The 16464-nt window shown below is 31.3% G+C and overlaps 1 protein-coding gene across 1 annotated transcript in view; it reads left to right on the top strand.

Annotated features, from left to right (window-relative positions):
* LOC111642417 (collagen alpha-1(XV) chain-like) overlaps positions 1 to 15393 on the top strand; it is a gene marked incomplete at its 3' end in the record, with an annotated part of 84501 nt that extends 69108 nt beyond the window's left edge. Inside the window, exon 6 of the mRNA XM_023388766.1 lies at positions 15322 to 15393. Within this exon, the coding sequence (XP_023244534.1) occupies positions 15322 to 15393 (72 nt within the window). The remainder of the gene's footprint in view (positions 1 to 15321) is intronic.
* Positions 15394 to 16464: the final 1071 nt, after the last annotated feature.

Raw genomic sequence — 16464 nt, forward strand, 5'->3', positions numbered from 1 at the left:
CACAAAATAATAAAATAAATAAAAAGCAAGTTTTTATGATGTAAAAATAACAGAATTAGAAGTGTAATTTTTCCTTTTTTTTTACAGTTTAAAACTTTCACTGCTTTTTTCTAAATAAAGTAAAACCTGTGTAAGCAGGAACCGCACGTTATCGAACATTTTTTTTTTCCGGTTTGGAAGGTTTCTGTTTCGAACAGGTTTTTTTTCTAATATAGAAAATGGACAGATTTTATTGTAAAAAATTAAGAAGCATTATTATTAAAATTTATTTAACATCGATTATAATTAACATCAGAACAATTACTAGTTCTGTTTGCCCCAATGCATTTAATTCGCAAGCATCTGCTAATAATCCTCGCATCAGTAGCGCATTTACTAATCCTCGAATTAAATTTAGAGCTTATTTTTAAAAAAATTAATAAATTCGTTTCATCCAGTACAGAATTTGGAAAATTCGTGGATGATCTCTTGTTTGAAAATTAGATTCTACTAAAGCGCAAGATAGGAAACCATATGATTTTAAAAGTTGACTAAATTAAAATTATTGAACACAATAATATTTTTAATGCCATTTTGAAATAAAACATGCTAGAACTTTTTACATTTTTATTACTTGATGGACTAATTTGGGAATGAACTGATATGTAGTACAAAAACTATTCCCATAAATAGTCTAAACTAGTGTTTCCCAAACTTACCGCGCCCGAATGGATAAAGCCACTAAACGCTGTGGGTTAGCGCCTGGCCATGTGGGTTTTCCGGGTTTTCTTCACGTTTTTAATACCTAAATGGGCCAGCTTTCCATAAAAAGTCCTCCCGGGGGCATCGCCCCTCGGCAGACCGCCCACGTGTCGCGTTACCGTAACAAACCAAACTAAACTTATCATCTTCTTTTAGTGCATGAATTTCTTATATAAGCCTACATGGAAATTTGTTTAAAAATGATAAGTTTTTATCCCCCTTGTCTTCCAACACCCTCTGCCACCCCTTGCTTTTCAGCAGTGTTCTAAAAGTGGTGTAAACTAAGGATATATCGAAATCAAAATGAATAGTGATAAGTTAAGGTTTTAGATAAACTTGTTAAAGATCTAAAATTGTACTTTCATTACATTACTTATACAGTTTGATTTATTCAACAGGAATAAATAGATTTAATATCTGTTATATAAATTATATTTATTTCAAGCGGATAAAATGCTGAATTTAAAGACTTTCTTCTATTTTATTATAATAGTTACTGTAATGAAGAAACGTTGAATTTCGGAATTGATATAAAAGTTCATCCTTTGACATCGGTTGCTGTGTACTATGCCTGACCAGAGAGTCAAGGCATAGCAACCAAAACAAAAATTAAATAAGTGTGTTAGTGTGTCTGTATTCAGGAATTTCCCAACGATATGATATGTATTCAATATAGTGGCCTTCTGTAGTGTGATGTATGTGTTTCTATCAGGGCTGTGGAGTCGTGTAAAAATCTACCGACTCCGACTCCGACTCCGACTGTTTTTTACCATCCGACTCCGACTCCGACTCCGATTGTTTTTTACCATCCGACTCCGACTCCGACTCCGACTGTTTTTTACCATCCGACTCCGACTCCGACTCCGACTCCGACTAGGGGCAGACTTGTTACCGAAAGAGACCCGGAAATTCTGATGTCATCACGTGACATCAGAATAAAATATTCAATAAATAGAGTTGTAATAAAGATAGAGCGTAGAAACTTTTTATTCCAAAGCTAAAAGACTTCTCTAAGTAATATATAAATATTTATTCGATAGTTTTTACTTTTCCGGCTGTTATAGGCCTGTATAACAGAGGAAAAGTGTAGCGCTCGGTCAAAAAATGACCCCTCCCAAATTTTTACANATTTTTTTCCTCTGAGAATAATTTTAAGAGTCATAGAAATTTATTTTCAAGTATATATATATTTTTTTTTTAATAGATTTGTTAAAACTGGTAACTTCATATCTGCTCCTTGTAATTGAAATTCTAAAAATTAATTTATGATATTCTAGTTTCGATTTTGTTCAATGAGAATGCATTGTTTTATCTGATTATTTGAGTTTATGTTATGGGTAAGGATAGGAAAAATCATAAATTGTGTGATTTTTTTAGAGCTTAGATGTCCTAGCCTTACTTATGCAATAATAATGATTTTATATTATTATAATTCATAATTATTTAACTTTCGAATCTGAATATTATTGCATTATTTATGAAATTTTATTGAAAAATTTACAAAATAATTCTAATCAAGAGAGAAGGGTGTATCATACATTTTTAGAAATCCTTGTATATTCACTACACACAATGCAATAACCTTTGTCATGTAGAAAAATCACACACAGGATGAAATTTATTAATGCAAACATTGTTAATGTTTAAATTATCTCAACAAAGTTTAGTTTTATCGTAGGATGATAAGACAATTAATCCTAATACTTTGCACAACAAAATCTTAATTTAGAAATAAAGTAAATATCATTAAAATTTAAATATCTTTTGTAATTACGAGTTAACACCGAGACGAGTAGGGCATTTACCCGGACACGGCGATGTTACGGGCGCAAAATGCAAAATTTTCAAGGACATAAATAGATTTTTATATACAGTATTCTGAAATTTGTATTTTCATAAACTGAAAGGATAAATGATATTATCAACAATTGCGACGATACGGTTGACAATTTTGCAAACACGAGATACGGAAAATAATTGTGTAAATAAATTATTTCTATAAATAAATAAATTAATAATAATAATAATAATAATTACTATTATTTTATAGTTTGTCTCAAACACATAAAATCCTAGTTACAATATTAAATAGAATTATAGGAATGTATGGTTACTGTTCTTACACACAAGAAAAACTTCAGTGGCACGTTATATTATGGACAAAAAGGGAAATTTTCTGGATCCCCACCAACAGGAGGCCCCAAACCAATCTTTTATAAGAAAATCCCCAAAAAATTTCCCAAGAAAAATGTTTGAAGTCAACACTGTACTGTACGTGAAGCCCCTAATTCAAATTTGCCCGTGCCCCCGTGAAGCTCTAACGGGCTATTAAACTGTTTAAGCCTTGTTTCATTATTTATTACCGTAATTAATGTATAGAAAAAAATTCTACTAGTAAGATAACTATTATGAATAATGACATTAACTGATTCACAAATATTCATTTATATATACATTTATTATGAATTGTATAAAAATTAGTTGATCTATAAATAATATGAGAATAAATAATACGCGAAAAGCAGAAAGCAGGTAACAGTAATTAAGAATGTTAAAATGTACATAACGAGAATACAATGAGAATATTACAAAACACACACACAAAAAAAAATATATACAGAAACATGTAAATAATTAAAGAACATGTATGAAAATTGAATAATTCTCTACACTTAAGTGTAGGCAATTATTCAATTTTGTTCAATTATTCAAAATTCAGAGTGAAAAAAGAAATGTTATAAGAAAAAGAACATTTAAGTTTTTTATTTCTTAACACATTTTAATGGAAAATATTTTTGTATACTTGAATTAAAAAGTGGTTTTTTTAAAGTGATGTTTAATAATGAATTTTTCGAATTTGTCGTGGAAAATTAAAATCCAAAGTTTATTTATTTTTTTTATTAATTTTAACACTAAATCTATATTATCATTTAAAAAAAATTAAACATCGTTTATAATTAAAATTAAAATACGAAAATTTAGAATGTTTTTTCCAATTAAATATTACATTTAAATCCTGAAATCATTAAAATAAAAATAGATTCTTTACGAGGTTTTTATGTAGAACACAAAGTAATGATTATAAATAAGAATTTTCTTTTTAAATAGTAGCATTTAAAAATAAATATTATTCTCTAATTATTTATTTACATTTTTAAAATCCAATTATAGAATCAAATGATGGAATTCTCATATTAAACTCTAAAACCTCAAGAAATTTAGTACAGTAATTTAATATCTCAACCACTTTAATTATTTTATTGATTCTGTATAACAACCATTTGCTTTAATAAAACAACGAAGAAATTATTTCAAATTTTTTAATTGTTTCGTAATTAATTCCGAATTTTATTCCGAATAATGAAGAATCAAGAAGTCTGAAAATTGAGACGAATAAGTTGTCTGACGAGTAAGAAAATAAATTCCTCGTCTACGTTATTCAATGGCATCTAACCAGATAGTATAATTTAGAATTAAATCATTATTTTAAATATAAAAATAAATAAATAAATAAATAAAGTAAACGAGCGTTTAAATGCATTTCACGTTTTCATCTTCCTTAATTTGAAGTGGTCACTAACATTTAACAAAACTTTTAGAATGAAATATTTAATTAATGTATGAGTATAAAATTCATAAATGTATACTCATTAAAGTACAGGCGCCATTTTTTGTGTGTGTTTTGTAGAATTGGGGAAAACTAAATTTACTTTCAAAAAATAATTTATATTTTTCTCCTCTTCTTCGTTTTTCTTCTTGATTTTCGAAACTCGTATAATTAGAAAAATTTTCTTTATTAAGACTANTTTTATATACATAACAAGCTGGTAAGTAAATAGGAGTCGGAGTCGGCGGATTTTTTGACGACTCCGACTCCGACTCCGACTCCTGCTAAAACATCAAAACTCCACGACTCCGACTCCGACTCCGACTCCGACTCTACAGCCCTGGTTTCTATTCAATTGTAATGTTCCCAGACTTTTGTGTACTGTGTGTGGTATTGACACCTGTAGATGAGAGAACTACAGGTACTGTACAATAAGCACGCTATCCATCCTCCACAGATGCCTTATTTCCTGAGCGAGTTCTGTGTACTTGCTGATTTTTTCAGTACACGCGTTTTGAATATTGTGAGTGTTTGGAATGGATATGTCTATAATATACGTGATTTTATTGTATTTGTCAATGAGTGTGATGTCTGGTCTGTTGTGGTAAATTGTTTTATATGTGATTATGGACCTGTCAATACATTTTGGGCATGTTGTTTTCCAATACTGTCTGTGGAATGTATTTATAGTATGGTTCGTGGGTATCTAATAATTTGTGTTTATTTGCAAGCTCTTGGTGTATTATATTTGTTAATTGATTATGTCTATGTAAATAATCTGTCTGTGCCAAGAGCCTGCAATCTGAAGTGATGTGCTGTATAGTTTCTGGCATAATGTGACATTTTTTGCCTGTCACTTATGAGTGTTGTATCTTTGAGAATGTGTTTTCTGTAGTTTTCAGTATTTATGACATGATCCTGTATGGCAATCATGAACCCTGCCGTCTCCCCAAAGAGACATCCCCGAGCTAACCAGCTGTTTGGTACAGTTTTCTCAACAAAATCCTGGGCCAGGTAGTAGCGATGCCTGTCATGGAGTGCGTTCGAGCCAACGATTATTATTATTATTATTAAATAGTTTTTACTCTAATAACAAAAAAACATTAGTAACGAAAACAAGAAATTTTTATTTTAAATCTTATTTTAACATTTAATTAAAAATTTAATGAAATTACGTTTGATTAGATTAATTTTACTTGTCAGTTTATGTACTATAATTACAAATATTTGATTGAAACTATGTTTTTAACGCTTTTATTTAACTTGTTTTGTATCATGTCCTCAAATTTTGCAACTCAAATATCATTCACTTCCAGTAAAGATTAAAAGCTGAAACATTAAGTTTGATGATAATGTATTTTAATGATGTTTTAGAGGTGGCCCCACCCCCATCATTTTCCTCCTCCCGAAACCCGATACACACAACCAAGTGTAGAATAATAATGACGTGTATGCGTGTAAATGCACTGTGGATTATAGGGTGGGGGAGTGATAGTGGGTCAGTCCATCGTCCCCCAACAAAATAAATATATATGTATAATAAAAATTAGAAGTATTGTATACAGTAAAACCTGTTCAAAACGGAACCTTAATAAAACGGAAACCTGCCAAACAGGGAAAAAAATATTTGGTACCGCACGATTTTGGTTTATATTAGTTTTACTGCATCATATTAATATTTAAAAATGAACATTCGACTTATGACACAGTTAAATTGTTGACAAAAAGCTATAGTTTAAAACAGTAGCGAAGTTTTCAAAAGTAAAATTGGCAGCGGATTCGTGTAGTCTTGCCAATTAGATATTTAGAAAAAAAAAATCAAGGGCAAAAAACCTTAAATGGTTTCTTAAACATTTTATCAAAACACAAAATATAAACATAGAAAATCTGAAGGGAAAAAAAAATTCTTTTCGATGACGAAATGAATAGACAATTTAACCTCTTTCTAAAATAATATACATATATATATTTTTTCCTCCTCGATTTAAATTTACTTAAATGATTTCATCGCGTCAATTTTAGGATTCAAGCTGTCTGACCCAGTCTCGTAAAGATTTACTATTTTCACCAAACGTTGTTTCGGTCTGACACGTCATCCTTAACACCCTAATCTGACCTACTAATTGATTGGCTGAGGTCCATAGACATCTGGTGAGAGAATTTATAGCTATTTCTGTCGTCGTTATTAGCCATTTTAGAATTTTAATTTTCTTAAAAGAAAGATAATTCTCGTTAAATTATGGCCTATAATATATTAAGATAATAGAATAAGCAAGGAAGCAATTCTCGGAATTTTTTTTTTTTTTTCAAATGCCGTCGTCTAAAAGATTTGATATTTTCGGACGGTGTTCAGAAAAAGTTGCGAAGGGTAAAATATATAAATACACGGCTAATTTTGAAGTAACCACATTACATTACTAAGTCATACGGAATATTTCAAATGATTTATTATAAAAGTTCGGGTCAAGAATGCAGATTAAATTAACCAATTCCTTTTTTATATTAATATAAATTCTAGTCGAATACACTACCACTTTAAAATTTTGTTTTCTATATTATTTAATATTAAAAAAAAGAAGAAAATTTGTTTTTAATTTCCTCATTTTGGAAAATGTGTTGTAACCGTCTACAATGAGATATTTAAATCGAAATTTTATTTAATTAATTATGCTAATGAGCTTTAATTTATTTTAGACATTGTGTATTTTTTACGAATTTGATATAGATACAGTACTTTTTAACGGTTTATTGCTTGAACTGACGGAAGTCTTTTCGATGTGTTGGCATCGTTTCGTATTTTTCTAGTTAATCACTCAGTATATTTGGTTCTACCAATTTTCATCTCGTTACTGGTTTGGTTATTTAGTGACTGAAAACAGATTTATACCTAGCTAAACTTTCTTTTAGAAAAACATTAAAGTTCTTCCAACATTTACTGTATACGTTCATTACTCGATAAATTACAAAATAGCCTACATCTAATGTAAAACCTGTCCAAAACGGAACAGGAATCCTCCCTAAATGGTAAAATAATCTTCGGAACGGAGCAATTTTCTATGTTAAAAAAAAAGAACCTGTTCAAAACGGAAACCTACCAAACCGGAAAAAATATTTGGTACCGTACGATTCCGGTTTACACAGGTTTTATTGTATAAGCCAATGTTATATTCAATTAATTTTAATAAAATATATTTTTTAATCTGTTTAATTTATTAGATTATAATTTCAATTTTAGATATATAAAAATTAAATTAAAATAAAATATAGATGAAANATATCTGATTTGCAATCTCACCTGGTAAGCGATGAGGTTTTAACAGACAAGCGTTAATTCGAGTAAAGTTGTGGTTTAATACCAATTTATACAGTTATAGGGTGGCGAATTGAAAATTGATATTCGGAAGTGATATTAGTATGAACGCACGTGTCATTTCTAAAAAAGAAATTTGGCAAATAATAATATGTTTTTCTTCTTTTTCTTTTTAATTTGGCAGAGAGTTATGAATAAAACTGTTAAGGTTACTGGGTCATCCGTCGACTCGACTGTAGGTTATTGACATTATAATAAATGACAATGAAATCAAGAGAATTTCTTGGATGGCATGTGTGTTTTTTAAGTTTTTTCATTGTAAACTAATATATGTTTATATATAGAACTGCAATAAATTACAATTTACTTAAAATATTAAAAAAAAAAAGTCTCGTTCTATACAAACTGCGTTGAGATGAAGCAGATAAAGGGGCAATTTTGATTTTTATTTAGAAAATTAAGAAACGATAAATTTATATAATGTAGTTAAGATTTCATATATTATTAATATATAAATATACTTTCTCTTTCTTAAATATTTTTTATGTTTATCGATTTTTCCTGAAAAAGTGTTGAAAATTACTTTGATTCGTATATTTTATAAATAATTCATATAATAACATTTCCATTCCTATAATATATAATTTACTATAATTTCCCATTTCTATATTATATATAGGAATTAGTTATAATTTCTACAAAAAATAATAGACTATATAATATAGGAATTATTTGTAATTCCTATAATATCTATATGCAAGTATATTTGTGTTGTATTTATCTTACACAGCAAATAAGTCGATTAAGACTTAATATACGTTTTATTTTAGTAATTTACATAATTTTATTCTGTAGGATAATTGAAAATTTGTTAAGAAACTATTAGAAATTATCTGAAATATTTGATCAAAAATGGACTAAATTACATTTTGTAAGAGCGATAGGGTAATCTTATACGCCAATAAGATCATTAAAATCAATTACTACCGTTAAATTAATTTAATCTAATTTAATAGTAATGATTTTAGAAATGAATTAATTTAATTTGTAAAATTATAATTTGTCTTAGAGTAGTTACGACGGCTTTACCTTCTGCGAATCTTTATTTTCGTTCCATTGTATAAGGCTGCTTCAAATTCTGAGGGCTTAGAGAAATAGCTCATGTTTTGTCAAATTGGCTTTACAGAAGAGAGCATGGCCAGAAACGGGAACCCAAGCACAGGCTATAAAAGTAAGAATTATCTCTATATTTACAACCTGGCACACAGTTCCCTGTAAGCCCCTTTCATATCTTAAAGAAAAATGTCTGTCCCTTATCTTCTATAAGGAACCCGTGAGCAAACACGACTCGAACCAGTTTTATTTTATTTTATTTTATTTTTTCCTTTAGAAATTTGTTATATACAACGAATTCCTCCCCCTCCCAGTACACCTTATTAATAAATTTAATGCTTAAGAAGATTAAAATTATACGTAGAAATAAATTGGAAACATAAAACCTTACAGGAAGTAGCATCCTTAATCCAAAATCTGAAAGTGAAATGACTATAAACTCGACTTTAAATAAGGATAGAAGACCCACAAGTGAGTCAGTTAAGGGGTAGACATAACTTAGAAATATGCCTTTGTCGAAAACAATGTTACATAAATTACCTTTTGATTTATTCCTCCTCGTCTATTTTCTTCTTGTCATTTTACATAATCCGGAAATATGATGGAAACGTCGAGGTGCTAATAAAGTTGTCTGAATATCGTAACACCTTTTAAAAAAGGAGGAGGCCGTATATTCTAATGTGATTGGAGGAAATTTATACGAATACGCCACCTCCCCGCCTCGGGTCAACGGAAAAACAAGACCCACCATACCCCTAAATTTGAAGGTAAGAAAAATAGAGGTCGGAGGTGAATCCCCCGTAGAGTTACGGTTTAGTCGTGGCCTCCGAGCCTGATTGAAATGCCACGGACGACAATGATAGCTAGTACGCCCCCCAGTGTTTCACTAAAGGTAAGGGTGATGGACTCGGACCGCACGCAAACAAACGGCATTTTGCACTTACGATACTTCGTACCGTTCGTAGATTAGATAAAAACATTATTATAAATTATAAGAATACTTATAATTCATTTTTACTACTTTCCTTCAGCACTAAACATTGCCTTTGACGCAACTACTACAAGGGTAGAATGTTGAAATTTGATGGAAGGGAGATTTCGACGATCTTTCTTTATTTTTTTCCGTTACCAAACATAATTACGGCCATAGATTTTATATTATGTTGCAAAATCTTTCCGGTTGATTAAAATTGTATATAAATAAATAAACTTTGTTAATAATTATCTCTTTGTTCGTTTCCAAAGTTATCTTCGATAAGAATTGTTGTTTCATGTTTTTAAAGGCTTGAAATTATTCGCATACAAAGGTATTAAAATAGGGAATATAATTTCTTTTTCTTAATTTTAACTTAAAATTTTATAAATACAGTAAAAACCTCCTTAAAACGGAATCTTTTTCCTGGTTTGGCATGTTCCGTTTTGGACAGTTTTTAACGTAAATATAACGTTACGCTTCCATCCGAGTTAATCATTTAAAATAATTTAGTCGCCGTTATATATTTTACATGATAACTTTCATAACTTTTCGATAATTGTCATATTTTTATCGCCAAGACGGCTCCCAACGGAGGTCTTTAGAAGTTAATTGAAATTTAACCCTTTTGGCATTGTAGGTGGTATCAATTCGTTCACCATGGGATGTGTATCAGAATCGTTTTCGTTTCAACGTTCAAGGCACTCAGCCAAAATTCCTTCTCCCCTGCTGTTACTAAGTTTGACTTTAATTTTCATACAATACCCGTTTTTACGAAAAAAAGCTTAATTATTACAAAGAAATCTTTCACGTACCTCCATTATACTGCAATTTTACACCTCCGAAAATGTCTAGGAAAAAAAATATATACGGTATATATTTGCACGTCGTACATTAAAAAAAATTTATATAAAAATCCTTATAATTCGTACACAATTTTATTATTCCGTGCTATTTACTACAAACAATAACCAATAATACGAACAGTTCAAAGTTTCAAGTAACAATCAAAGCTAGGAATAGGAGTATCAGTCCTTGACTTGTCTAATACATCAACCCAGTGAAAACCTTACATTGAATGATGTTGACTATTACAACTTATAGCCTTGGCTGTGTTCTCATTTCCGGCTTTGTCACTTAAATTATAGATCTTTGACTTCCCTTTTTAAAAAATTCATACGCATTTAATAATAGTTCCAATAAATCAACTTTTAATGCATTCATTAAAGTACAAGAGAGAGAGAGAGAGAAAAAAAAATGAATTACTTATCGGAGTGGCAATTAAGAGTATTTAAATTTTACGATAGACCAGGAAGTGAAGATAAAATATGGTATTTAGTAATTTTGAATGTCTTCCAAACTCGTCTAGGGTTATTTTTCCTTAAACAATATTACACTTAGCAACTTATAAATAATTCAACAGTTTGGAATTGTATATAGCCTACTGTAATACCTTTTAATTTTAGTGTTTATTGTAAAGGATGACGTTAATAAATGTCGTAAACTGACGTCCTGTTGATAAATACAATATTTATTATAGTGAAACCTGTGTAAGCCGGAATCGCGCGGTATACGAATACGATAAAACCTGCCGAAACGGAAAAAATATATTTGGTACCGTGCGATTCCCGTTAACGCGGGTTTTACTGTGTTTTCCGGTTTGGCAGGTTTACGTTTCGGACAGGTTGTTTTTTAACACAGAAAATTGCTCCTTTTCGAAGAATTTTTTCCGTCTCGGCAGGTTTCCTTTTAATTCGTGTTCCGTTTTGAACAGGTATAAAGTAAAACCCGTGTAAACCGGAATCGGACGGTACCGAATATTTCTTTCTGTTTAGGCAGGTTTCCGTTTTATATAGGTCTTTTTTTTAATGTAGAAAATCGTTCCGTATCGAAGTTTTTCCGTTTAGGCAGGTTTCTTTTTTATTTAGTTTTCGTTTTGAACAGGTTTTACTGTACATATCGAGTAATATAAATGATTTCTTTTCGTTATTGTTTCGTAATGAGTTTAGACAGGGCGGTTTCGTCTTTCACGATGAGACTATAAGTGTAATATTATCTTACGAATTTCATATGCAAAATATTTATACTTAATCCAAATGTAAAATTACATAAATAATAATAAATATTGCGTTTATATAAGAAATACTAGGTCTATACAAATTAAAGTGTAATATTATAATTATACGGACACAAATTTAATGTTATTAACATATTATTTTTATTATATATATTATACTGTATACATACAATGAAACTATCCAAAACGTAACCTGAATAAAACGGAAACCTGCCTAAACGGAAAATGTTCTTTCCGAACGGAGCGATTTATTAACTTAAAAGAAACCTGTTCAAAACGGAATCCTGCTAAACCGCAAGAAATTCGGTACCGTGTGAATCCGGTTTACACAGGTTTTACTTTAATAAAATTGTATTTATGACATCATCGAGTATAAGATTTAATTAAAAATTTCCCAAAGTTTGGGATGTTTTAAAAAATGTTTTGTGTACAAGAAACCTGTGTAAACCGGAACTATACTGTACCGAGTATATTTCCAGTTTGGCAGGTTTCCGTTTTGAACAGGTATTTTTTAATATAGAAAAATCGCATCATTCCGAAGAATTTTTTTTTCTGTTTAGACAGTGTTTCCTTCTTATTCAGGTTCTGTTTTGAGCAGATTTTACTGAATATATTATTGANATTAATAATTTATTCTATTTTTTAAAAAAATATTTAACGACTTCTATGAATAAGATAATTATAAATAATACTTAGTCACTTCGCGAGGACGTTGTATTATTTCTTGTGTGAAACAATAATAGTTAAAATGGCGTCATACATACGAACAGTTAATTGTTGTATATAGCCTATATGTATATATATATATATAAGTACAGTATATAAAACTAGATAATCTCCATCTCTAGGTTGCTTAGCAACGAAACGAAAGTCGCGTGTGATCTTGTGGTGTACGTGACCCACCTAACAAGTTTCCATCAGATAAAGTTCTTTCTCATACGATAGATACTTTTGATACTTAAAAAGCGCTTTTAATTATACCTGAACGTTTCGGGTTTTCAAAGGTAACGAGTCTTTGTAAACTTGAAAAGAATACAATAGAACGATTCATTTTTTCGGAAAGGGAAGAGAAGGGGAGGAAAAAAAAACGATTCAGTTCACTCGTTTCATCGGAGATCCATTATTAATAATCCAAGTTCGGGCAGTATCTAGTTTGGGTTGAACACTAAAATTGGAAATTAGAAAGCAAAATTACATATTGGAGACACGCAACTCCCCTTAGCCGTTAGGGATCTATGCGGTAGGTCAATGTATGTTGAAAGCTAACTAAAAATAGTATTTTTTGCAAGAGAAAATTTGTAGTTTTAAGAAGATTAAGTACTACCACTCTTGTGTTTTTATAGAAGCAGCAGGAAAATTGGTATTCTCACCTATAGTTAGTTCTCATATTTGCTGATGAACGAATTTGCTTGTCAGGTCTCGTCTCTAAAACCGAGGGCCCTGATTTCCTCGTTAACGAGAACCCAGCTAACTTTCGTTGACAGTAGATGATTGTCTGCCCTCCCACGACCCCTCTCTTCTAATCACGTGTGAACGTGAGAAATCGCTGAAGATCAGGATGTAGTTCTCTTCGCTTGGATTCCAGCATGAGCCAATTTTTAATGCCATTTTCTTCCTTTTGAAATAAAATTTAATAGTCAGTAATTACGTATAAACCCGTTTCCAAAAAAATTGTTGACCTTTTTTTTACGTGAATATTTAAACGCAAAACGACGTAACATGCAAATATTACAGGGCGCTCTTGTTTATATTAGTAAAAGTCCATACTCTTCTTCACTCTTTATATCACATTAAGTATACGTATTTTTTTTTTTTACCTTTAAATTTCTTCAATATTTAAAGATGCTATCACATAATTTGAACATAAAAACACCCTATCAGTTTACATCTAAATAACATAGTTCGAAACCTAATATCGTTTTCGTCCCCCTGTTTGATTTAATCTAAGTTTACCATTAAAACTCCTGCAGGTATAATTAATTAAATTCTATAGATACAAATTCTTCAAACCGGAAACAAACGGTTCTTCCTTAAACCGCCTATTTTAAGCTTAAGAGATACATATCGGAATTTTAGCCCAAACCACGCGTATTCCTTTTTCATTACGGGATTTATTATCAAGAAACGTGACATACTCGCCTCTCCATATGCTGTAAAAACTTTACGTCACGTTTACGTTCCCCAAGGACACTGGAAGAGAGATAAGTAATGTTGACCTATAATTCGTTCGACTATCGGTAGTGGTAACTAATCTAAAAAATAAAAATAAAAAAATAAAAAAAATAGTGGGCCTACATCATCCCGCCTAACATATGTTTTATATTAGGCCACGCATTGAAATTTTGAAGATTTCCTTAATTATAACCCTAATGAATTATGTATGGATTCGGACGGACGGGATTTAAGTTTAAGCGAATGAATATAAAAATCTGTTAGTTAATTAATTAGTGATTCAAATTTATTTATCGATTTTTACTAAAGAATAATTGGATGAGAGAATTATTTTTAAAAAAATAATGAATTCAGATTGTCGTATCGTTAAAACTGCGCTTGTTATCTAATTTATCTAATCATAAATTATAAACAGAAAGTTCTTTGTAGAGATACTTGATTAACTACTTATATTGTTGATGGTTAAATAATCGTATCGTGTTTTATACCAAAATTACTTTTATAATACTGTATATTAATTTTGTGTGGAGACTGCCTTTATATGAGAAGGATGGAGATTTTTATCTCGTTTAGTCCTTCGAAATATGATTAAATTCTCTATAACAATTACTATGTAATCGAATTTTCGTTAAATATGGTTATTGTTACGAAAATACATACATACGCACTCGCGCGCGCGCGCACACACACACACACGTGTGTTATCTTTTGTTTATCGGGAATAATGAATTACTCTCTCACCTGGAAATAGTTTACTTAGTAAAAATTACAGCCGAAACTTCGCCCGATGTAGAAATAAATAAATTGTGGATAAAAACTCGGAGCCTCTTTTATACAAAAGTCGGACTGGCGGTGTCTATTTTTGGACACGGCCCTTACAGTCGGATATCGGTTTGTAAGCAGAATCGCATCTGCGACGATAAAAAGTCGCCGTGGTCGTAAGTAGCGTGGCTCGACCCGTTTCTAAAATAAGTGTTTTATCGGCATGTTCGGTCATTTTCTTTGCGAAAGCGTCGGATCCACAGCGGTGTTTCTCGTTCTCGCCGGCGACAAACCTGTTTTCTTACGACAGTCGACTAAGCGATTGTCGACCACCTACCGACGGTTGTTGGCTCGTGCCACGTGGTACCGGTGTCACGTGACCGGTATTTCCTTCCCTCCATCCCGTGCACGGTTGTTGCCTTGATCTGAAGTCAGTATTGGCCATGCTTCAGCCAGATAGAGCAGGCAGTCTCCACTGTCCTTCGGCCGGCCTGCCGGTCGTGGGCTTAACTTACCGTCCCGTCACCAAGTATGTTTACAGTCTTCTTTTTCTTTTGGCTTTTAAGGGTGCACTTCAAGAACTGAAGATCTACAGTAACCCAGCCGTCGCCGAGGTGTACTGCAGTGAAAACTTTCAGGTAGGGAATTTTTTTATTCTCTTTTTCCCTCCCCCCTGTTGTAGCAAGTAAATTAAACACGCATCTGTCATCGAATTCACCGTTTAATTCTTAGAACTGATAGGGATTTATAAATGAACGATCAAAGAACAAATTTATTTTCTTACGCAGACGAGTATATATACATCTTTATATTTTTTATATAACTTAAAATCATAGCTTAAGAGTAAGATAAGGTCACAACCATTTATTAAGGCACGGAAAATGATGATTTTAAATTCGAATTTAAGTATTTTACAAGAATTTAAACAGCCGTTTACTTACTTGGCTTTGTCATAGTGAGCGTATATCATTGCTGGATGCATTTATAAATGAAAAATGCAGATGTGATTCTTAGAAGAGTACATTGTGGGTAGATTGGATGATGTGGGACATGTGTGTCAGCGAGGAGTAACATCGTCAAACTTGCAGATGACAATAACTGGAGAGTAGTAACTTCGTTAATCTTTCCCGCCGTGAAAAGATTAGGAAACTTTTAAAAGTGTCCAAAGTATTGAAGATAAGTTTCGAGTTTTCGACAAAGCATTAATTATTTCGATAATATCAGATTTATTTCGTGTTATTTCCATGTCAGGACATCACTATAGTGGGAGTAACCCGAGATAGACTGTTTCTGATTTAAAGTTAGCGAGACACACCCTGAAGCCCGGAGAGTATTATGACCAATGTCTGCTTTTGGGTGTTTACATGTTGAGATAGAATTTACACTGCTAATTGTATTAAAAGAAAGAATTTTGGCGGTTCTTCAAAGTTCGTATTCCCTACATTAGTAAGTTATCCTAGGTCTAGAATTTTTAACACAGCGATAAGGGCCTAGTTCGAATCGTCTAATACTTTAATATTTACTTACATACGTAAAAACTAGAACGGAGAGAAAGCTAATTAAATTACCGTTAAATGAGCTCTTAGTGTGTTTGTGTGTGTGTTTTCCATTCGGATGAACAGTTGTAAGTGCAATGTGCCAGCTCTCGCTATTCGATGCTCCCCTGTCACGTGACATTGCCCGTTGAAGTTACGAGGTCAGGATCAGAA

This window comes from Centruroides sculpturatus, unplaced genomic scaffold (genome assembly GCF_000671375.1).
Source record: "Centruroides sculpturatus isolate CEXI.00-Female unplaced genomic scaffold, Cexi_2.0 scaffold1367, whole genome shotgun sequence".
Classification (NCBI taxonomy): Eukaryota; Metazoa; Arthropoda; class Arachnida; order Scorpiones; family Buthidae; genus Centruroides; species Centruroides sculpturatus.